This window comes from Eptesicus fuscus, chromosome 16 (genome assembly GCF_027574615.1).
Source record: "Eptesicus fuscus isolate TK198812 chromosome 16, DD_ASM_mEF_20220401, whole genome shotgun sequence".
Taxonomy (NCBI): Eukaryota; Metazoa; Chordata; class Mammalia; order Chiroptera; family Vespertilionidae; genus Eptesicus; species Eptesicus fuscus.
Window position 1 is genome coordinate 40,613,207 of NC_072488.1, and position 23,275 is coordinate 40,636,481.

Sequence of the window (23,275 nt, forward strand, 5' to 3'; positions counted from 1 at the left end):
AGATTGCAAGTGAGAGAAAAAAACAACAAGTGTGGATGCTCAGAGTTGAGCTCAGCTAACTCATGAGCTGAGCAATGCCGTCCGGCATGGAATTTAGCAGGAATTAACATGTGCCATGGCAAAGTTACAAAACACTATATGCCCCATGAATCTCTAAGGTCCATGTGATAACTCATAAATGTGATAACTCACAAATGTCAGCTCAGAAACTATTATACAGGTATATTCTTTTAATAATAATTTATTTCTTAAGGGAAAAATAATACAGTATCAGAAATAGGGTATCAAATGAATTCAGTTTAAGTAAGTTAAGAAATGCATTATTGAGAGAGTCAAGATCACTAAATGAGACAATATTAGCCAGATACATTACGACATGATCTATAGGTAGTCCACACTATAGCACTACATCAGAGGTGATTCCTTGTTATAGTATACTATAGCAAATTGTGTACTATAACAAGCCTCTATTCTTTTAACCCAACATTTTTCAACATAGCCTCAATAGATGATCCCTACAAAACAAGGAACTGAAGGTATTCTTCTCTATTTCTCCTAAACATCTCATTCAGATCTTATCACCATGAATTTCCTGGGTGCTTGGCTTTAAAATACTGTATTACTATCAACTTTAAATTCAAGCCCTGGGTAGGTCTACATTCATTTCAGCAGAAGCATCTTGAAATGTTGAATTATCATCTCCAATTTCCCTCAGTCATTTATTGTAGCTGCCAAACTGAAATGGTATGCCTTAAAGGCAACACTAAACTGAAAGCAAGTAATAAAGAGTCTCTTAAATGTTTCATTTATAAAAGCTTATTTTTCCCACCATCAAATTTTGTATACTGTCTGAAATATATCACTTTACAAAATAGACAACTTGCATGCAGTTATTCTGCCGTGGTACATTTGCTCAATTCGAGGATGGGGGAGGTGGGTGGTGGGAACTGGCATTTTTTCAACCCTTTGTGAACAGAGGAGTAATACAGTCAGGATAGTTTGGGTTTGGGCCTTTGTGAGGAGGAATTAAAATTAAGCCTCAATTGGTAATAGATATCACTATAACTGTCTCCTTTTCTGGATAGCTGTACTATCTTCCAGGTTATATTAAAAATTATGCAATAAAATAAACACTTTAAAAAGGCACATGGAGTGGCGGGTCTATGACAGCTCACTCTGGTAAGAGAACAAATCTGCAAACTGAACACATTCTAAGCATTTCCTTGAACTACTGCTCACAAGCAATATATAGCGAATTAATGAAGAACAAGTCTGTAGAATTCTATAATAAAACCTGTCCACCTTTCCCCATAATTGTGAAAGACAACTGTGAAATATTAATATAAACAAAATATGGTTTGTATTTCTAAAATGAAAGACTTTTAGACGAGGATATAGGGGAAAGGAAATGTTTTTATTAGGAAAGCACACCACATTTATATAAATGAGACTGCAAGTGAGGAAAAAAACAACTGTGGATGCTATCAAGCTCATTTGGTCCAAGAGCCACTGAATTTATCTGAACAAGTTTAGTAAGTATGCTAAGGAGGGGGGAAATGAGATGACAGTGCTTTTTTCCTTCCCTTTATACATCAAACTTAGCTATTACATAAGGATCAGAATCACTGTTCAAATCTTAGTTAATATCACTTTGTAAAGCCAAAATTTGATTATTTTTGCATAAAATTACAGTTTAACTGTATCATAACTGAGTGATTCCTAAAACATCTTTTATTCCAATGACCTACTTAAGAAAACAGTATCTGGTCCAGCCAGCAAGGCTCAGTGGTTGAGCATCAACCCACGAACCAGGAGGTCACAGTTCGATTCCCAGTCAGGATACATGTCCGAGTTGTGGGCTCAGTCCACTGTGGGGTGTGCAGGAGGCAACCAATCAATGATTCTCTCTCATCATTGATGTTCCTTTATCTCTCCCTCTCTCCCTTCCTCTCTGAAATCAATAAAAATATATTTTTTAAAAAAGGAAACGGTATCTGTCTTCAATGCATGGCTGTTTTGAAGCATTTCCGGCTACATTTGTAGCTAATTTTCAAAGTCTTATTTAGAAATAATGCCAACCCACTCCTAACAGCTAAGTAGAACAATTTTTTAATCTATAGGGTATTTTAAAAACCAATCAATTTGCCATAACCTCCTAATTCCAGGAATGTAAACCATAATTCAAGCTTCGATTTTCCTCTTAACGTATTCTACTTTACTAAAATGAATTCTCATCCTGCAACTATGAACAAGAAAATTGTACTTAAAATAATATTAAAAGACAAAATCTCATTATTTAGTATTAGATTAATAGTCTATAATTCTAGCCTTAAAAATATCTATAGCTATAACCTCCCCGACTTATTAATTCCCAAGGAGATTAATAAAAGGTGTAATTAACATCTAAACTTAGAGCAGACTGCCATTTGGAACAAACCGTGTTAACAGTAACAGTACCAGAGTCAAAGAGATCAACCCCTCACCCTTTATGGTTCTGACTAAGGTTAATGAGCACAATTTGTCATTATTTTCCAGTAACTGAAAATCTGAATTGAACAAAAAGACTACTTTTTTCAAACACTTTATAAAAATAGAACAAAGGCTGAAATCGTCTTATTTAGGACCCAGCAGTGTTTGGCAATGGAAATATCATTACGTATATGTGAAATGAATAAACAAATAAGCAACCCAATGCACTCCTATTATTCAGCTCCTTTTTATGTGTGAAGTATTTAAAATTATATAAAATAAAGTGAGATACACTCAAACTGTTTTTCTTTAATCCTCACCTGAGGATGTTTTTATTGGTTTTAGAGAGAGGGGGAAGGAGAGGGAGAGAAATATTGATGTAAAAGAAAAAACCATGGATCAGTTACCTCCCATACACACTCTCGTAAGCACCCTGACCAAGGATCAAACCTGATACCTAGGTATGTGCCCTGACCTGAAATTGAACCCCGTGACCTTTTGTGTATGGAACAATGCTCCAACCAACTGAGCCACACTGGGCAAAACTCAAACTGTTTTTTATTTCTACTAGTAAACACTGAAAAAAATTATTCACCTAAGAATCTCCAATTTAACAATATAAAGTTGGACATTTACAAACCTATAATTTGGCTAATGATTTTCTACAATTTTTTTTTCTTTATGAAATTAGAAACATACAGAAATGCAAGTTATAAGTTTCTTTGCAATAAATAAGGCATGTACACTGCACTTAATTTTAATAACACATATCTTTCATAAAGCATTTTAAAAATAAGCCAAAAATGTGAATGAAAGAGGAAAAAATGAAATAACTATAAATGTTCTCCCACTTCAAAAATTGTCTGACATCTGAGCCAGAAGACTCTCTGTATCTATCAGAGACTTCCTCTTCATGTCACAGAAAGAGTTCAACATGCTTTACAAAATCCATTAGTTTTTAAGACCATTTCCAATATCTGCTACCATAAATCAAGAAATCCATTTATTCAAGGTTACTTATGGAAAATTAATCACACAGAAAATTTTAACAACTTCTTTTACAAAAATTAAAGTACTTTACTGTATTTGGCATTCCTACACATGATGTGGATTCAAAGACTGAAAACATTAAGGGAATATAATTAAAATTCATAGGCTTAGCCATAAAAATAATTTTAATATTAGAATTATCTATAACAAATATTTCAATAAATCAGAATATAAACACAATAAAATATCATTTTAGCTTTCTCCTCTGCTTAAGTGGAAGTTAACATAGAAAGTTGTTCCAAAATGCTTGTATGTACTTGACATGGCCTCAAAAACATGTAATCAAACATGAAAAGTGAGACCGATAGAACTGTGGGCACTATACATCAGGAACAAAACTCATGAATCTCTCTATTCCTAATGATTTCTAAAACCTATTTTCCCACTTTCAAGGGCAAATTTACTCAAAAGAGAAGAATAAACAGGTCAGCTACACAACACTTACAGCCTTTATTGATAGGATGTAGCCATTATGCCCAAATTCAGCCATCAATTACAACTTCATTTCCCATCCACAATTAATGAGAATATATTTTACTTCAAATGGGACATATAGGCAGAGTGCCAAAAGTTAAAGTATAACCTTAAAGTCTTAAATTCACACTTCAAATATCAAAAGAAGCAATTCCCATAATCATGAAAACATGATGAAATAACTACACATAAAAAAAACACATTTAAGTCATTTCACTTTTTCTTGTATATAGTGAAAACAGATGTATTTATAACTTCAGACTTCAGAAAGCATACTTCATAAAGTCATTATTCATTTAAAATAGACAAATGTTTACAGAGAACATTTAACTTAAATTTCATAGTTGCTTATAAAATAGTACTTGAAAGGTTGACCTATACAAGGAAACAAGAGTCCTGTCAAGAGAGATGGTAAACTATAAATATAAAATATACCACAATGTTAAAAACCTCACAGTACGCTATAGGAAAATCAATAAAGATAACTTCATCTTTCTGGGGGGAAATGTATTTAGCATTACAAATTCAAATGTAAATTTTATATATGAATTCAATAAGGAATACATTAAAACCTTGCATTGCCACATAATCACCATCTATTTTGTGTTAAACAATAAAAATGATGTACTTTTTGAACATGTGTACATCAAAACCAGAAGGTTATTTTTTACTTTTTCCTTTACTGGCAACTTTGGATGCATTTTTAGGTTTTGGTTCCCAGAGGGCATTTTTCACAAATCTTGAAGCTGCGCCTTTGTCCAGCTTGGCAGCCTTCTTCTTGTCAGTTATTTCCTTGACTCTGTTCATGTATACTCTGATTCTTTCCTTAAAGATAAAAAAGAGAGAGAAAGGCAACAGATTTACCAAGCTGTTCACTACCAGTAGGTTTTTATACTGCACCTCAGTGACATTCAATAGCCATGTATTTATCGCCTATGAGGTGGAGCTAGCAAGTGCATGTGGACAGGAGAAACATGCCCTGCTCTCCTGGAAACACAGGCATTACAGAGTCGTTTCAAAAGAGGAGAAACTATACTGACATCACTCCAGAGATAAACACTGAGGTGTTTATATGTAGTCATACGTCTTAGATTTAGCATTAACCTAAGTCCACATATTAGATCTTATTTACCTGAAGTCTATAATCTAAAATAGAGACCTCATATACTTGCAACATACAAACTAAACTCTCCTAAAATTTTTCCAAGCAGAAAATGGGTAAGGCAGGATTGATTTCTTTTTTTAATGTTACCTTGGAGTGTCACAATTAAAATAAGCAGAATGAAAATACAAGATCTTTTATTCAATTTCATAGTTTTGATTGATAAGCACATATTTTCTAATGACATATCTAGTTCTAATCAGACTTAACAAGGTGAGAAACACAATACGTTGCCATAGCATTAAAATATTCTGAGATCATTAATCAGAATGAAGGTCTATTCTATATTTCAAATGGAGAAATGAAGGTACAAGAGTCATAAAATAGCAGAGGTAATGATTAATCACTGCTTAAAAGCACGTTTCATGAAAATAATCAAAATAGTGACATAAGTTGGAGTTCTGTTTTTCTGACACAGAAAAATGCAGAACCATGGAATTTTTTGAAAAAGACTGACAACTCTGCTCACAACCCTCTCATGGCCCCTATTTCTCTCAGAATAAAAGACAAAGTCTAGCCTGGTGCTATTTTTAATTTCTTCCCATTATATATCCCCTAACATACCATGTATTAACATATATTTAATATTTGCTTGTTTGTGTTATTATGTTAATTGTTTGTCTCTTTCCACTCCATAGGCTGACATCTGCCACAAGATAAGGATATTCACGCCGAAACCGGTTTGGCTCAGTGGATAGAGCGTTGGCCTGCGGACTCAAGGGTCCCAGGTTTGATTCCGGTCAAGGGCATGTACCTTGGTTGCGGGCACATCCCCAGTAGGGGGTGTGCAGGAGGCAGCTGATCGATGTTTCTAACTCTCTATCCCTCTCTCTTCCTCTCTGTAAAAAATCAATAAAATATATTTTAAAAAAAAAAAAGGATATTCATGAGCTTTATTCACTGAGGAATCACCTCACTTAAAAATAATACCTGGCTCGCCGAAACCGGTTTGGCTCAGTGGATAGAGCGTTGGCCTGCGGACTCAAGGGTCCCAGGTTCGATTCCGGTCAAGGGCATGTACCTTGGTTGCGGGCACATCCCGGTAGGGGGTGTGCAGGAGGCAGCTGATCGATGTTTCTCTCTCATCGATGTTTCTAACTCTCTATCCCTCTCCCTTCCTCTCTGTAAAAAATCAATAAAATATATAAAAAAAAAAAAAAAAAAAAAAAAATAATACCTGGCTCCTCCCAGGCACTCAAATATTTGTTGAATGAATAAATTCACCAGCTTCAATGCCTTTCCCATTCATGATATAACTCACACACACTAACTCTATGATCAATTAGTGATGTCTGTCACAAGGCCATAGGAAAAAAGGTTATATATTTTCTATTTGTCAGCCCTTGTCCAAAATATGAATGTACTCCTCCAAAAAGTGGGTTCTGAGAGAAAAAGAAGACAGATGATTTTATACTTTTCCAATGACAGAACCAAGTATTAAAATACTCCAAATAACTTTGTGTTAAAAGAAAAAGAGAAATTTTATAAAGGTGCAATCCATTGTAGAGGGTTGAAAACAGATGGTAAAATGCATACTTTTTTTTAAAAAATATATATTTTATTGATTTTTCTTACAGAGAGGAAGGGAGAGGGATAAAGAGTTAGAAACATCGACGAGAGAGAAACATTGATCAGCTGCCTCCTGCACACCCCCTACTGGGTATGTGCCCGCAACCAAGGTACATGCCCTTGACCGGAACCGAACCTGGGACCCTTCAATCCGCAGGCCGACACTCTATCCACTGAGCCAAACCGGTTAGGGCCATACTTCTTTTTAAAGCCAATAATATTACTGCTCAGATCAAGATCTGTGTATCATATTGCTTTATATTTTGCTTTAAGTTTTTAACAATTTCTGTATTTAAAAATAAATTTATTTTCCCTCAAGAACTTTAAAAGAAGAAAATATCTTAGTCCACACATTAACAAAATGAAGACAACATATCTGGTTTATTCATTTTTTAAAAGTAAATGACCATGTACTTTACTGTTATATATGCTTTACTAAGTTGTATATAACATATATATCAACTACCATAAGAAATAAGGACAATCATATAGTGTCAAGTGTATTCACATTTATATTTACCTTATATTTTATAAACACAAAGAATAAATTAATATTCTTATTCATAAAACGAAGTCAAGAAGGTAACCATAGTTTGATTTCTGATTTTTCTCTTTTAAATTGAATGATTTAATTTTTGAAGTCAGCAAAACCTCTAAGATACCAGACCTTATATACAGTACTTATACATCTAAATGGAATACAAAGACAAACCTAGAAGATTTATTACAGGTTGTAAATATGTCACTAATGCAGAATTACTGGACAGTACACATACAACTGGTGCCAAAAAAGCTTTTAGCTTTGTTGCTGAACTGGATTCTTTACTGCTGAGAAAATGAATTAATGGAAGAATTGAAAAGGTGGGGGAGAAACTTTCCCGTCTTTGCTAGTAAATCAACTAGAATATACTTTTAAGAATTGTGTAAGAGTTTAAAAAAAAAAAGGCAGTTGTAGAGATGAACAAGATTTCAAGAATTTATAGGCAAAATAATATGAAGTTATAAATAATTACTAGAATCATAACATATTTTTCTCATCCAGAGATATATATAATATATATGGAGCACCAATTCCCTGACAAAGGTAAGAAAAGGAAAACCTAAAGACATGCTGAAATCTGGACTAACTTTCATAATTTCAACTCTGAATAATTTTATTCTCTGCAATTAATGTGATAAAGGTACTATGACTTTAACTTCAGGAATACTACAACAAACAGCCATGTAAAGAAAAAAGAAATCCTCTGCAATCTTACCAATTCCTGCTTTACTGGGTGTTCCTTAGGATTAACGCCCTGAGTTGCCAAATAAACTGCAAGAGAAAGATTTCATGAAATAACATGGTGTATATATTAATGAAGAGCATTAATTAAAGAAACAAAGAAATGTCACACAAATGACTGACTAAATCTTAAATTATTCAACCTCTATGTAATAATAAATATGTGTGTGGCTCACGAGCATATGGCATTTTTATTTAAAGGAAATAAATACTGTATCTGACTATTAAAAATGTCATAAAGTATAATTACATATAAAGTGCTAGCATTTAAAAAATAAATCACCCTTGACTCAATAAATAATTTGTCTTGTAATTAACTCCAAAGTAATATACATACCCCAAAACATTGAATTTAATGTGTAAGCAGAAACTAAATCCACTTTTGCTTGTTCAAGTGGGTCCAACTATTAGAAAGAGAGAGAAAATAAATTCAAACTTTGAGAACCATCACATATTTTAAATTTTTGCCTAGCACAATGTTTCAAAGAAATATTTTTTTCACGTTTTATAATCCAATAACCAAATGATCTGGAAATAATTTGCAAAAAGAAAAAGGTTTGTTAACCAGAGATTTTTGCCCAAAAATTTTCAATTCAGAGTATCATCTTTAGTTAGACAAGGAATGTGTATAATCCAAGAAAAATTCTTTTGAATTATTTTAATTTCAGGAGTTACGATCTGGGCTTTGTATGTCAAAAGTAATTTATCAATATAAACACAGTACATGATGCATTTATGTATAAGAAGCAGGCTAAAATGCTTAGGCAATACCAAAGACAGAAGAAACATAATGAGATTTGTTTTAGACTGTCAAAGTCAATTTACTCTTTTTGTCCTATAGGGTTTCCAGAAACCCTGATAACATCATTGTAATACTTAAAAGGTCAAAGATGGAGTCTGTGGAAAAGAATGCTGTGAGTGTTCCTTTTGGTTTCCAAAACCAAGTCAAAATAAAAATATAGTTAAGAGGCATTTCCTAAGGTTGGAGTTTTGTTTTTATCCCCTAAAAACATCCAAACACTTATAAAATTGAAATAAAGGAGGAAAGGAGCATGCACATATCATTAATCTATTTCTTAGCACAACACTGTTTTCTGAATTACACTTTTAAAGTACCTTCTGCAACAACTCATTTCTAGAAACAGACATCATGGTCTTCAGCATGTCATCTACAGCACCAATGGAATTCTCAAACGCTGATAAATACTCATGGATTTCTGCTGGATAGTCTTCATTAATTTCTTCTTCTGCCATTATGACCTACTGGGAAAAAAAAAAGTAAATTCTTAGAATTCACAGTAGAGACAGAGATTGTTCTTTAGGTTAAAAAAAAAATTAATAGGTCATACCATGTACTTCAAAAGTGCTAAGAGTTAAAACCTAAAGATAATTAAACAAATCTTAGAATATAATTCTAGAGCAACTACAAACTTCCCCTCTTCTTAAGTTGGTTGGGAAGGGGGATGGAGTGGAGAGCAGGGGACAGACCCACCCAAGTTCACTAATGCTACACATCAAACTCTGAATGCTTTTCAAGAACTAAAGACATGACTACCAAACACAGAATATCAATAATCAAAATCCTACATTTAAAAAATTTCCTTGCCGAAACCGGTTTGGCTCAGTGGATAGAGCCTCGGCCTGTGGACTGAAAGGTTCCAGGTTCGATTCCGGTCAAGGGCATGTACCTTGGATGCGGGCACATCCCCAGTAGGAGGTGTGCAAGAGGCAGCTGATTGATGTTTCTCTATCATCGATGTTTCTAACTCTCTATCCCTCTCTCTTCCTCTCTGTGAAAAATCAATAAAATATATAAAAATAAAAAAAATTTCCTGTTGAAGTTAAAGACCAAGCAAAGCAATGAAAGTGTGATAAGTATATCCCCTAACACTTGCTGAAAAAAATAATAAGCTCTTTTTTTTTTCCAAAAATACATATTTTAGTCCTTCCAAACCTAGGTGTTGATCTAGCAGCATGGTATATTAAACTAAAAAATGAGAAATGCTAAGTCTGAAATATCTTAAGATTATTTATCACTAAAACCATTTTCAAGCCTATATATATGTATATATTCCTTAAGCTTCTTTAAAATATTAAGAAGAAACTCAAAGAGCCCATAAATCACATAAAACAGAAAAGAGGAAACTTGAGAGAAATAAACTATATGGTTTTCATTTAGGCTAGAGCATACCTTGACAGCCCATTCTTTTAAAATTCACATTTGTATCACAATACTTAATATCTATGTGAGAAAATGAAAAATCCACATCAATGTATTTCATATGGTTATCTAAGGTCAAATTTCGGAAGCAATTCTAAGCCATACATATCTCTTATGTTTTAAAATAATTTTTTATTGGCTGAAAATACCTCATTCATTACATAGCTAAAGAGAACAGCAAGAATGTGGTAAAATAGCACATAGCATTGCAGAATTGAAGTACAAAGACTTGGGCTTTCCATCTTGCTTGATCACTAACTCTGTCACCTTAGATAAATTACTGAATCTCTCTAGGCCTCAAATACCTCATCCATAAAATGGTCTAATGATCTGTAAAGGACCCTTATAGTTCTAAATGTTATGACTATGTCATTTAAGTTTAAAAAGTGCTATTTGAATATTTAGTCATAATATATCAACATTTCTATTCAACAAGTATACTAGTTTATGCTACTGAGATATCTGCATTCATTAAAAAAAAAAAAAAAGTGAAGTCCACCTGACTATCACTTCTTATGCTGTAAAGTTATATCTAACTACTATGCAACCAGGATTTAACAAAGAACTGCCCTGGCCAGTTTGGCTCAGTGGGTAGAGCACTGGCCAACAGACCAAAATGTCCCGGATTCGATTCCGGTCAAGGGCAAGTACCTTGGTTGCAGACTCCTCCCCAGCCTGGGTCCAGGTTTGTGCAGGAGGCAACCAAATGATGTTTCTCTCACATCGCTGTTTCTGTCTGTCTTTCCCTGTCTCTTCCACTCTCCCTAAAAATCAATGGAAAAATATCCTCGGGTGAAGATTAACAAAATAAAATATATAAAATAAACATAAACAAAGAACTATGGTAAAAGAAAAACACTGGGGAAAAACTTGTGACTTCCTATTTCAAAAGGCTAACTGAAAACACATACTTGCCTCTCACACCTCCAAAAAATCCCTCCAAAATGAAGAAACATAAATGTAAGTCCACAGTAATGCTGGAAACCAAAAGAGGCACATGCCCATCAGCAAATCCAACAGTATAAATTTTTTAAGCTAAAGAGCAAATGGGATGGGATCAGACTGATAGGAAACAGAAAAAAGGAGCCTACAATCCCTTAGAAACCAAATGGGAGAATCTAGGAATAACCTCAAGACGAAGGGCAGTAAGAGCTGGGCCACAAGGGCTGAAAACAGCTACCCCAATCTCTATCACTGTCCAAGTATGGCTCCAGCATCTGCTGTCCAAATAAAGATATAAGTACAAGGGATACACTGCAAATATAGGGAGGACTCAGTATTTCTTCTCTTCATGTAAAATCTTAAACCAATAAATTTGAAAATGTGAATAAAAAGATTGAGATGATAGGGGAAAAAATCAATTACCAAAACTAACCTAAAAGAAGTATATAAGCCGAAAACCGGTTTGGCTCAGTGGATAGAGCGTCGGCCTGCAGACTCAAGGGTCCCAGGTTCGATTCCGGTCAAGGGCATGTACCTTGGTTGCGGGCACATCCCCAGTAAGGGGGGTGCAAGAGGCAGCTGATCGATGTTTCTCTCTCATCAATGTTTCTAACTCTCTATCCCTCTCTCTTCCTCTCTGTAAAAAATCAATAAAATATATATATCTTTTAAAAAGTATATAAACAAACAGATCATGAACCTTACAGGAAAAATTTACAGGAAGTCAAAGATCTGCTCTCCAAAAAGGATACAAGCCTACAAGACATTACAGGTAAGTTCTTCTAAACTTTCAAGAAATAGTTAATTCTTCTAGTACTTAACTGGTTAGAATGTAGAAAAAGATGGAAAACTTACACACCTTTTCCATAACATACACAAAAATAAATTCCACATGAATCTAAAGGTAAATGAATAAACATATTATAAGATTATATAAAATATGTATGTACTCCAAATGAAACCCAAATGCTATAAAAGGAAAAGGATGATGGGTTTACTAGTAACTACATAAAAACTAAAAAGAAAAAAAATCTCTATGGTAAAAGTACAGCATAAGCAATATTAAAAGAAACAACCTGGGAGAAAATATCTGTCAAAATATAACTAAGAATTAATTAGATTACATTGAGTTCCTACAAAGCATTAAAACAAATTATAATAATGAAGATATCTTATCACCTATCAGATTGGTAATAATTTTAAAGATTATCGAAGGTCAATGTTAGCAAGGGTATATATGGAAAGTAAAATATAAATTAGCACAGATTTTTTAAATGCACATACTCCTTTTTAAAAACACTTTTTTTTATTGATTTCAGAGAAAGGAAAGGAGAGAGAGAGAAACAAGTTACTCCACCTATCAATGCATTCGTTGGTTGACTCCTGTGCGTGCCCTGACTGGGATCCAACCCACAACTTTGGCACACTGAATTTTGATTCAGAAAATCCTCTTAAGAATCTAGCCTACAGAAATCCTTGTATACATACATACAAATTTAGCAAAACAGGCTCTTCAAACTCTTCTCTGAATTTCCCCACTTTCTCTTGCATCAGTTTTTCCCTCTGCTGGATGATTAACCATAAATCTTAAAATATTTTATTTCTCCATCTCATACAAGAAACAAAACATTTTGACTTCATATCCCACTCCAGCTAAGGTTCCATTTTCTATCTCCCTTTTAGGGCTCCTCAAAAGAGCTGCTCATATTAACAGTCTAATTCCTCTCCTTCCATGCTTTCTTGAATCTACTACAAACAGGCCCTCTACTTCTCACTCAGAATTGCTCATCAAGATCACCCAGAGCCACACTGTTAAGTTCAATGGTCAAGTCTCAGTGCTCATCGTTTGACTTCACTGACTCCCTTCATTTGGTTTCCAAGGGCATCACAGTTTCTTGGTTTCCCCCTACCTTTCTGGCTGCTTTCTTGGTGTCCTTTGCAGTATCCTTCTCATATCCTCAGCCTCTTCACCTTGAAGTGGCCCAAGGACTGTCCTGGATTGAATTGCATTAATAAACTGATGACTCCCAGTCAGTTTGTATCTCCAGCCCTGACCTCCCTCTTGAACTCTAAACCCACATTTCCAACTTCTTACTCAGTATCCCTGGTTGGATATTAATAGATTCTTATGTACCCAAAGCCAAATTCCTAATCTTGCCTACTATAATCTTCCCTGCCTCATTTCATGGTAACTCCACCTTTTCAACTGTTCAGCCCTATATTTTAGAAGTCCTGGACTCTTTCCTCTCTCACCCTACCTTTAAAGCACATTCAGAATCTAACCTCATCCTCCCACCTCTACTGCTACCAACCTGTTCCAAGCCAGTCTAAGCCATCGTTATGCCTTGTCTAGACTGCTGCAATAACCTCTTAAATGGCTTCTTTATTTGCAGCCCGGTAGTTTATCATCAAGAAAAAGCAGAGTGGTCAATTCCAAATCTGAGTGGCCATTCGAAATCTATGTCATATCTCTGCTTGGAAACTTCCAAAGGCTTACCACCTCACTCACAGTAAAAGACAAAGTCCGTACAAGGCCCTAAAAAGCCCAACACAATCTCCCTCTCTGCAGCCTTCTGTGACCTCGGCTCCTCCCACTCTAGCCCTGGCTCATTCCACTCTAGCCAGGACGGCCCCACTGCTCTTCCCCATCACAGCAGGCCTGGCCCTACCTCAGGGCCTTCGTACTTCTTCCCCCCTTCCTAGAAGGTCCGGTTCCTCCTCTCCTCCCCTACCAACAGCTTCAGAGCTTATTACTTTACCTGCCAGATCTTTACTAAAATGTCACCTATTGGTAAGCCTTTCTTGAACACCCTCTTTAAAACGCATGCCCTGCTCACTACACCCCACCCCTTGGGCCCTACACTCCCTATCTCCTCTACCTTAGTCCTCAATTAACATCTGACATTTAATTCATTTATTGTCGGTCCATCTCAAAGAAAGGTAATTACATGAGAACAGAATTTGGGGCGGGGGGGGGGGGGGGGAACGTTGTTCACTAGCACAGCCTGACAGTCAATAAACATGTGTTCAATAAATAACCTATAACAAAATCCTGGAAATAATCTAACTATTCATCAATACAGAAACAGCTAACTAAATTGTAGCACATCCATCCAAGAGAATATTATAATTAAGCAAGTTCATTTGGATAAAGCCCAGCAGAACAATGTGAAGCACAAGGTTGAAACTTTTTCTGATGTCTATATGAATATCACAGGCAAGGATGTTAATTTTGAATTCCCATTGCTTCAGTTGTAAACAAAAATGACTAAAAAAATATTGTTCACAGTAAAAAAAAGAAAGAAGTAAATCTCTATGTAGTAACACATAATGAGAAGTGGTGAAAAAATGTCATAGAACACTCTATATAACACATAACGTATGTGCCATTTGTTTTTCAAAACCTGTATCTGTAGTTATGCAGGAAAAGATTTGAAGGAGACACAAAAAAAAGACATTCTCTCAGAGAAAGGGCAGGGATTAGGGAGTAGGATCAAGGCAAGCTCATTCTTTTAACTCTTCATTCTTCATTATTTAAGTTTTGTTATTTCAAAAAGCATATTAAATTTGTAATAAAAATAATCATTACATTTAAATAAAGGCATATTCTAATAAAGTATTTTGGCTTTTAACAAATACTGCAAGTATATTTTTTTAAGCCTTTATTTAAATGTACATTTTTCATCCAATTTTTCTATTACAAAATATTTTCCCTCTCTAGAATAATGGAGATTTTTCCTGTAATTATTCCCTGTCCCTCAGCCCCAATAAACATGTAGTTATTTATTGTTAAAATGGGTTAGGGTGAACACTGAAAGCAAGGCAGTAAGAATAATTACCCTCATTAAATCTGAACTGAACCACTTACCTTTTACCTAACAAAAAAAAAAAAAAAAAGGCAAGACAGTCTTTTAAAAAAAAAGGTTATTTTACTATTAGAATTTTCTGCCAATTCAAATGATTTCTTCTAACATCCTATATAATCGTATATAATAATATAATAGAGGTAATATGCAAATTGACCATCACTCGAACACATGAGATGGCCGCCCCCATGTGGACACAAGATGGCCGCCACAAGATGGCCAGCAGCAGAGGGCAGTTGGGGCGACCAGGCCTGGAGGGCAGTTGGGGGTGATCGGGCCTGCAGGAGAGGGAAGTTAGAGGTGACTAGGCGGGCAGAGGAGGGCAGTTGGGGGCAACCAGGCCTGCAGGGGAGGGCAGTTGGGGGGGGGACCAGGCCTGCAGGGGAGTGTAGTTGGGGGTAACCAGGCCAGCAGGGAAGGGTAGTTGGGGGCAACCAGGCCTGCAGGGGAGGGCAGTTTGGAGAGACCAGGCCTGCAGGGAAGGGCAGTTGGGGGTGACCAGGCCAGCAGAGGAGGGTAGTTGGAGGGGACCAGGCCTGCAGGGGAGGGCAGTTGGGGGCGACCAGGCCTGCAGGGGAGGGCAGTTAGGGGCGACCAGGCCTGCAGGGGAGGGCAGTTAGGGGCGACCGGGCCAGCAGGGGAGGGCAGTTAGGGGTGACGAGGCAAGCAGGGGAGGGGAGTTAGGGGCAATCAGGCCAGCAGGGGAGCAGTTAGGCGTCGATCAGGCTGGCAGAGGAGTGGTTAGAGGGTGATCAGGCTGGCAGGCAGAAGTGGTTAGGGGCAATCAGGCAGGCAGGCAAGCGAGTGGTTGGGAGCCAGCAGTCCTGGATTGTGCAAGGGATGTCCCAGATTGGAGAGGGTGCAGGCTGGGCTGAGGGACACACACACCCCATGCACGAATTTTGTGCACCAGGCCTCTAGTCTTATATAGATCATTCCTGAGTACTGGAATGCTGTTTCTCCTTCCCTCCTGTCACTGGTTATGGAAGCCATAGCACCCACAGGAGAAAAGGAGGGGCGCATAGCATCACACACAGAACTGAAGTCACTCACCTCCCTTTCCCTTGACTCTCTACTTCAGGGAGGTCAGTCCAGCCTGCCATATGCTCAGCTCCCCATCTCTCTCTCAAAGGTCCCAATCTGAGCAATTCATTATATGGTAACCCTAAATAGACCCTCTGATTCTTACCACCCCATTTTATCAGAGAACAAAAGGCAGGAGAGTTGCTGATATGAGGCAGGGTTCAACCAGAGCAGCGGAACCAGTTGGAGATATACTCGTATATGAAGAGATCTATTACAAAAAACTGTTTTATGTAATTGTGGGGGCTGGCTAAGTCAAAATCTGCAGGACAGGCCTTCAAGGAAGGGCATGCTGGAACTCTCAGCTACAAGCTGGAGCTGCTGTCCACAGGTGGAATTTCTCTTCTGTCAGGAAGTCTCAGCTCTGCTTCGAAAGCCTTTCAACAATTCAGTTTAATTATCTAGAACAATCTTCCCTAATGTAAAGTCAACTGATTGTGGATTTTAATCACATCTACAAATACCTAGATTGGTGTTTCACTGAATATCTGGGGACGGCTGCCCAGCCACGCTAACACAGCAAGACCACCATACTCCTTTAAGCCACCAGAACTACAGCAAAGAAAGGTATACTCCTGGCATCTCAAGGTGCTGTTCTGACGGCATTTCCCCATAACACCTTTGTTATTCTTGATTGTCAGGCTCCTGGGTAATAAAACTAGATTTCAAATTCCGGCTAACAAATGTGAAAGAAATGACAACTTTTTTTTTTTCAAAATACCATTTTGCAACCCCTAATGAAATGATAGATTCAGGCAAAGATCACCAACAAATAAAAGGATGATGAGGAAGTTTACAACACAGGGGTGAGACTAACACTACCAAAACACATAGATCGAGCCTCACTTTACTAAAAGTTTGACAAACACATATTATGAACCTCCTGATGTGACTATGATGTACACAGCATCATCTATGTTTCATTTCAAACTCCCCAAAAGAGTTGAATCTGAATTTAATTGAGCCTTTAGAGCTAACTTCCATTTACAAGAAATATGGAGGACAGGAAAATAAGTTACCACCAGAAAGCAAAAAGACAAATCTGAAATGAGAAATGCACTGTAGAAAAACTGACCTGGTTTCTGTAACAAGTAAATGGCATGAAGAAAAAAAATAAAGAAAGAAAAGGGAAGAGTGGTAGATAAAGAAAAGATAAAAGAAACTTGGGAGATATAACAACCAAAGGGAATTTATAGATATTGTTTGGATCTTAATTCAAATAAACTAAGTGCAAAAGTTATTTTTGAGAGAAAGAAATATGAACATAGATTGGGCATTAGATGACACCAAGAAATTACTGATAATTTTGTCATCTATGAAAATAGCATTATAGTTTGTCAGAAAAATGTCCCTGGGTTGCTCAGCCGGTGGTGCTCAGTGGTTGAGCATCGACCTATGAACCAGGAGGTCAGGGTTCGATTCCCAGTAGGGACACATGCCCAGGTTGTGGGCTCGATCCCCAGTATGGGGCGTGTAGGAGGCAGCCAATCTATGATTCTCTCTCATCATTGATGTTTCTTTCTTTCTCTCCCTCTCCATTCCTCTCTGAAATCAATAATATATATAAATGTCCCTGGGTAAAATAGCATAACATCTTGAATTTGCTTAAAAATAATTTTTAAAAAAGCTAGTCTTCATGGAGTAATTACACTTTGAGAACAAGAATAACAAACCTATGTACATTATATCTATAGTGAAATTAGATAGCTAACTCACAAATTAACTTTTAGAATACAATTCAGTTCAGAAATTGGGGGAAACCTAAATCTGAAGTATACTCTAGAACAGCGGTCGCCAACCAGTGGTCCGCGGACCACCTGTGGTCCATGAGGTCCGAAAGATTGGCGACCGCTGCTCTAGAATACTAAGCAGCTCTGTTACATCTCATCTCAATTCCAAATATAACTGAAGGTGAGGGGAAGGTGGGTTACTACCAGATCTGTAACAGTTGCTAAATAAAACTCATTAAAACAAGACAGAGCCTGTGGCTTCAAATGAGGTTTGTGTTGCCAACATTCCCAACAAAAGCTGACATTTCAGGGTGTCTATAATTATTTTAATTATTATATAATAATTATGTCACAAATTTCGTCCTGAAAGAAATCCTAATGTCTTATATCTTTACCTAGCTCTTATAAAAATGTATGCATTAGAAAATAAATAGACCGACGAAGTTTAGTCAAATGAAAAACTAGGGAAAAATATTTGCAGCATAGAGATAAAAGGAGCCTCTACAAATCAATTTAACAAACACACATACACACACACACATACCCCTACAACCCAAAAGAAAAATGAACAAAGAAAACCTGCAGTTCACAAATAAAGGAATCCAGATGACTAATAAGCATGAAGTTATTCAATCTTACTCCTAATTAAAGAGGCATAAATCAACAAAACAAGATGCTATTTTTCATGTCAAACAAGCAAAAATTAAAAAGATTGATAGTACCTAATATGGGCAGAGGTGAGGAGAAACAGCCACTCGTTCACTATTAATTGGAGTGTAAACTGAGCGTTTCTGTGAGGCAATTTGGCACTATGCTTCCAAATTATATATATACAAATTCTTTGACCCCCACAATTTTACTTCTCAAAATATATTTTTTCACACAAGATAATGTCCAAGGACATCCACTGCAACACTTTTTAAAAGACTTTAAAGCAGGGAACAACCTATGTGTCCATTAACAAGAACTAGTTGAATAAATTGTGATATATTCATTCAATAGAAACTCTGCAGCACTGAAAAAGTATGAAGTAGAACTCAGAGTCCTAAGATATATTAAAGTGAACAAAAATTGAAGAATAAGATATATATTTATCTTTAAGGAAAAAAATGTAGGTGTGGAAGCATACTTGAATATGCATGTAAGTTTTCTCAATGCTCTAACTCCTGGGGACCCTATGAATGGGTGATGTCCACAATGTCCTGTCCTCAATTGTCCTTCTCAGTTCCTATCGACTCATGCCTATGGCTTCTTTTATGGAGTCAATCCATCGCATGTTTGATCTTCCTCTTTTCCTGCTACCTCCAATTTTTCCAACATTACTGTCTTTTCCAAAGAATCTTGCCTTCTCAAGACGTGTTCAAAGTAGGACAGTTTCAATTTTGTCATTTTTGGCTCCAGTCATGTTCCAGGCTTAATTTGCTCTAGGACCGGCTTGTCTTTCTAATGATCCAAGGTATTTGTAGAACTCTCTTCCAATCCCATATTTCAAATGAATCAATTTTTTGCTATCAGCCTTCTTCACAGATAGAAAAGAACCGGGGTAAATAAAGGAATTTGTCAGGAAACTGAGAGAGGACCCAGGTGAGGTCAGGCAACTGAGATGACTCAGTTAAGGCTAAACAGTATTAATTGTGAATTTCTTTAGCCATGTTCAATAGGCCTAGAAGAAGAATGGTTGCCCAGAATGAGGAGTTGGATAGTAGGCACAGAGGAAAGCTAAGGAAGTACAAAAGAACCTTTAAAACAGCTGACTGGGAGGTAATGGTCTTGAAGGGAGAGAAGTGAGGCTTTTTCCTCTGCTTGGAATATCCCCTCCCCTATCTTCTGGGCTTAGTAAAACCTGTTAATCCTTTAAAACCCAATCAAATGCATGCTCCTCTATAAAGGTTTCCTTATCTCCCAAAGAAAAGTAGTCTCACCTAACCAGCGTAGCTCAGTAAGCGTCGACCTATGAACCAGGAGGTCACAGTTCGATTCCAATCAGGGTATATGCCTAGGATGCAGCTCAATCCTCATTGTGGGGCGTGCAGGAGGCAACCGATCAATGATTCTCTCTCATTATTGATGTTTCTATCTCCCTCTCCCTCTTCCTTCTGCTCTGAAATCAGTAAAAGTAGTCTCTTCTTCCTCTTTGCTCCCAAGGTTATCCAGACTTAGCTATCATATGGATCCATAAACAATACTCATGTTTCTTGATAAACCCAGATCCTTATTTCACTTGATCCATCAGCTGAACTTGACAAACTAAACACTTCACCCTGAATTCCACAACACTGGACTCTCAAAATGGTCCTTGTCCCTCACTAGCTGTTCATTATGTCTCATTTGCTAGTTCATATCAAACCTATGGAGTCTAAAATGCCTAAGGACTCGGGTCTTCTACTACTTCTCTTTTCTATTTACATTCATGCCTTTGGTGATTGTCTCCAGTTTCACAATTTTAAATACTAGTAACGCCCAATGTTCTTTTCTGGCAATGACCTCCCCACTGGACTACAGACTTAACTACCTACTTAACATCTCCACTTGGATGACTAACAAACATCTCAAACTTAATATGCCATAACTGAACTCCTAATCTTTCCCCCACAAACCTGATGCTCCCATATTTTCCACTTCCCAATTAATGGCAATTCCACCCTTCTAGTTGCTCAAGCCCAAACTCTTGACAATCATCTTACTCTTACAACCCAAATCTGTTAGTTTTACCTACAAACGCATCCAATATTGAACTGCCACTCACCAGTCACTTCTTTCCACCTGTGAAGCCATTATCATCTCATCTGAATTATTACACCTTCTTAATTAGTCTGGCTTTCACCTATCCTACTCTCTAACAATCTGTTAAGACAGCCAGAGTGATCCTGTTAAAAACCTGAGTCAGATCCTATCACCCTGCTCAGAACTTCCCACTGGATATTTACCCACTAGCCTATTCCTTCAAGGCAGGATTCATGTGGCATGGTATTTGTATCTCCACATGACTAATGCCACACCTTAGGTATTTAGTAACTATTTGTTAACTGACTAAAACCAATGAAAGTAAACTGGAACCAAATTTTGGAGAATCTTAGTATCATATTTGAATTTGGACTTATAAATATTAGCAAGTTACCACATGGATCAAAAAGAAAAAAATATAATGTACATTCTGGGTCTGTTTCCATCCCTTTGCCAAGCAGAGTTACACATAATTATGAACTAAGTGAGAGACCAAAGCCAATATCTAAATTTTTTTTTGGAACTAGAGAGATTTCTGCAGATGTTGCACCAGAATTCTATTACTGTAATGATTTTCTTGCACTGCATTATCTTAGAAAATAATAGTGCAATGTACATACAACAATCTCTCAATAAATATTGCTATCTTTGGCAGCCAGTCCATGTTAGTGTTAACTGTAATTCTCCTGGCAAGATTTTACTGCAAAAAAATAGGCTTCGTCTTTTTTAAATATGTTAACCTCTAAAAAATTTATCACAAAGCCTGACAACAGAATAAGAAATAAATTATAAAGAGGTTGCTGGAGATTGAGATGAATAATCACATCAGATTACAATGAAGTTACTTGTATTGTTTAATTCTAATGTTTAATTTGAAGTGTTTTCAAAATTATAAAGCTGCAAAATTGCCTTCTAAAACCATGAAATTTGCTTATTACATTTTCTCATCTCTAAAATAATCATGCCCTGGCCGTGTGGCTCAGTTGGTTGAGCGTCCTCCAGGGCACTGAAAGGTTGCCTGTTTTGATTCCTGGGTTGCAGGCTCCATTCCTGGTTCGGGTGCAAGCGGAAAGCTACCTATCCATGTTTCCCTCACATTCATGTTTTTCTCTCTGTCTCTCTCTCTCTCTCTCCCTCTCTCTCTCTCTCTCTTCCTCTCTGAAATCAGTAAAGATATATTTTTTAAAAGAGCCATGTAAAAGGTCATGAGAAGCCATCACTTCTCAACTGTAACACAACACAGCTATTTAAAATCAGCTATAACATCTTTTTACTGAGAATTGTTTTATTTTGAAAAACCATTTTCCACACTGTCCTTATTTTATCTTTCAACAAAACAATGAGATCTGTCATTTCAAGCAATCACAAACGGTTCTCTGAATTTCAATAGGGGTTATCTAACTATTTTTCAGATCCAGCCTCGACATACGGTCAAGTCTCGGTTCAATCTACTATCAGACGGTCCCAACGGGTTACACTGTGGGTAGCAAACACCTCCTTGGGAGATACATCTTCATCCAACCAAACTGAACATCAGTCAACAAACAGGACGACGTTAAAGGTCTTTTCGAACGTTCCTGGGCCACGAAGTACAACTATTTCCTTGAGAGTATCCACTACAGATTTCAACTGAAGGTCCAAGTTAGCCTATCGTCTCAGGAAAGCTTCTCCCCTACAGCTCTCCCTTTTGCCTTCTTTCCTGAAACGAGGATGGAAGGCAGCCGAAAATCAGCTGTGAAGTCCTGCGTTCTGAAATCCTCCACCTTCCAATACCTGGGAGGCGGGGCTAAGAAGCGTATAAAAAGCGAAAGGCTGGACCGAAAGAGACGCGAGGGGGCCAGGGAGGCCAGAACCTGCCAGCAGCCCCAGGACTAGCGACGTGGGAGTCCCCGCAACAACACTGCCCCCCACGCTCCGGAGGGCGAGCTCGCCTTCGCGGGGGGCTGCGAGGCCCGGCCTCGCTCCTCACAGCCAGCGGGAGGGTGAAATCCAGGACAAGAGAGGACGGCTTAAGTAGAGCACGAGAAAAAAACGCAAACCCCCGCTTTCAATAATACCTCACTGGCCTTCCTCTCCGTCTTCCGGAAAGCTGTCGGGCGGCGATGACGTCAACGCGGCGCCGGCTCTGCCTGCGGCGCCAGCGGCGCTCTGCGATGACCTCACGCTGCTTGCCCCGCCCCCCGTCCCTTTCCCGGTGCTCCCAAAAGAGGGGTGCCGAAGTGCTGCTGGCCAACCTTGTGGAAGGAATTTGGGGTGGGGTGCAGGGCACCTTTTTCTAGATTTGTATTCGGCCAGGAACTCTAATAGAAGTTGAGCGTATTGAACTAGAAAAAAACGTTCGTTACCAAAGCTTTGTTCATTTTTTTTGCTTTTCACTGAAACTCATTCCAGGGCCGGGATACCTGCTACACTCCCATAGATCCCGCAAAAAATGAGTCTCGAAAAAGCAGCTTCCTAAATTATCCATGGTGAAGGACAAGTTCTTTATTTTTTTTTTTCAATACATCGCTAGGAGGTACTTTTGTAAAATACAGGGGAAAATGAGCCGGTTCCCTTTCCCATCGGATCGGAACACCTGTCTTGGTGGTCATTACAAAATGTATATATGGCCCTAGCTGGTTTGGCTCAGTGGATAGAGCGTCAGCCTGTGGACTGAAGGGTTCCAGGTTCCATTACGATCATGGACACGTGCCTGAGTTTCCG

The 23,275-nt window shown here is 37.5% G+C and overlaps 1 protein-coding gene across 3 annotated transcripts; it reads right to left on the reverse strand.

Moving 5' to 3' along the window:
* Positions 1-1,395: 1,395 nt before the first annotated feature.
* Positions 1,396-22,703, reverse strand: C1D (C1D nuclear receptor corepressor). Of its 3 annotated transcripts, XM_054728119.1 has the most exons (6): positions 22,630-22,662; positions 10,879-10,991; positions 9,123-9,269; positions 8,344-8,410; positions 7,981-8,036; positions 1,396-4,818 (listed from the first exon to the last, which is right to left on the reverse strand). In XM_054728119.1, the coding sequence occupies exons 3-6, from the start codon at positions 9,258-9,260 to the stop codon at positions 4,654-4,656; spliced, it is 426 nt and encodes a 141-aa protein (XP_054584094.1). In that variant the 5' UTR covers positions 9,261-9,269; positions 10,879-10,991; positions 22,630-22,662; the 3' UTR covers positions 1,396-4,653. The 3 variants fall into 3 exon arrangements, with proteins under 3 accessions (XP_054584094.1, XP_008145749.1, XP_028010296.1); XM_008147527.3 differs by lacking the exon at positions 10,879-10,991 and having other exon boundaries at positions 22,630-22,703; XM_028154495.2 differs by lacking the exons at positions 10,879-10,991; positions 22,630-22,662 and adding an exon at positions 13,080-13,159.
* Between the last annotated feature and the right edge of the window lie 572 nt (positions 22,704-23,275).

What these genes read in the sequence shown, in the direction of transcription:
- C1D (XM_008147527.3), bottom strand. Translation starts at nt 9,260, where the DNA reads ATGGCAGAAGAAGAAATTAATGAAGACTATCCAGCAGAAATCCATGAG. An exon ending in GAAATGAGTTGTTGCAGAAG is followed by an intron (nt 8,411 to 9,122) that starts GTACTTTAAAAG and finishes TCTTTCTAATAG; the next exon opens with TTGGACCCACTTGAACAAGC. An exon ending in ATTAAATTCAATGTTTTGGG is followed by an intron (nt 8,037 to 8,343) that starts GTATGTATATTA and finishes TTTCTCTTGCAG; the next exon opens with TTTATTTGGCAACTCAGGGC.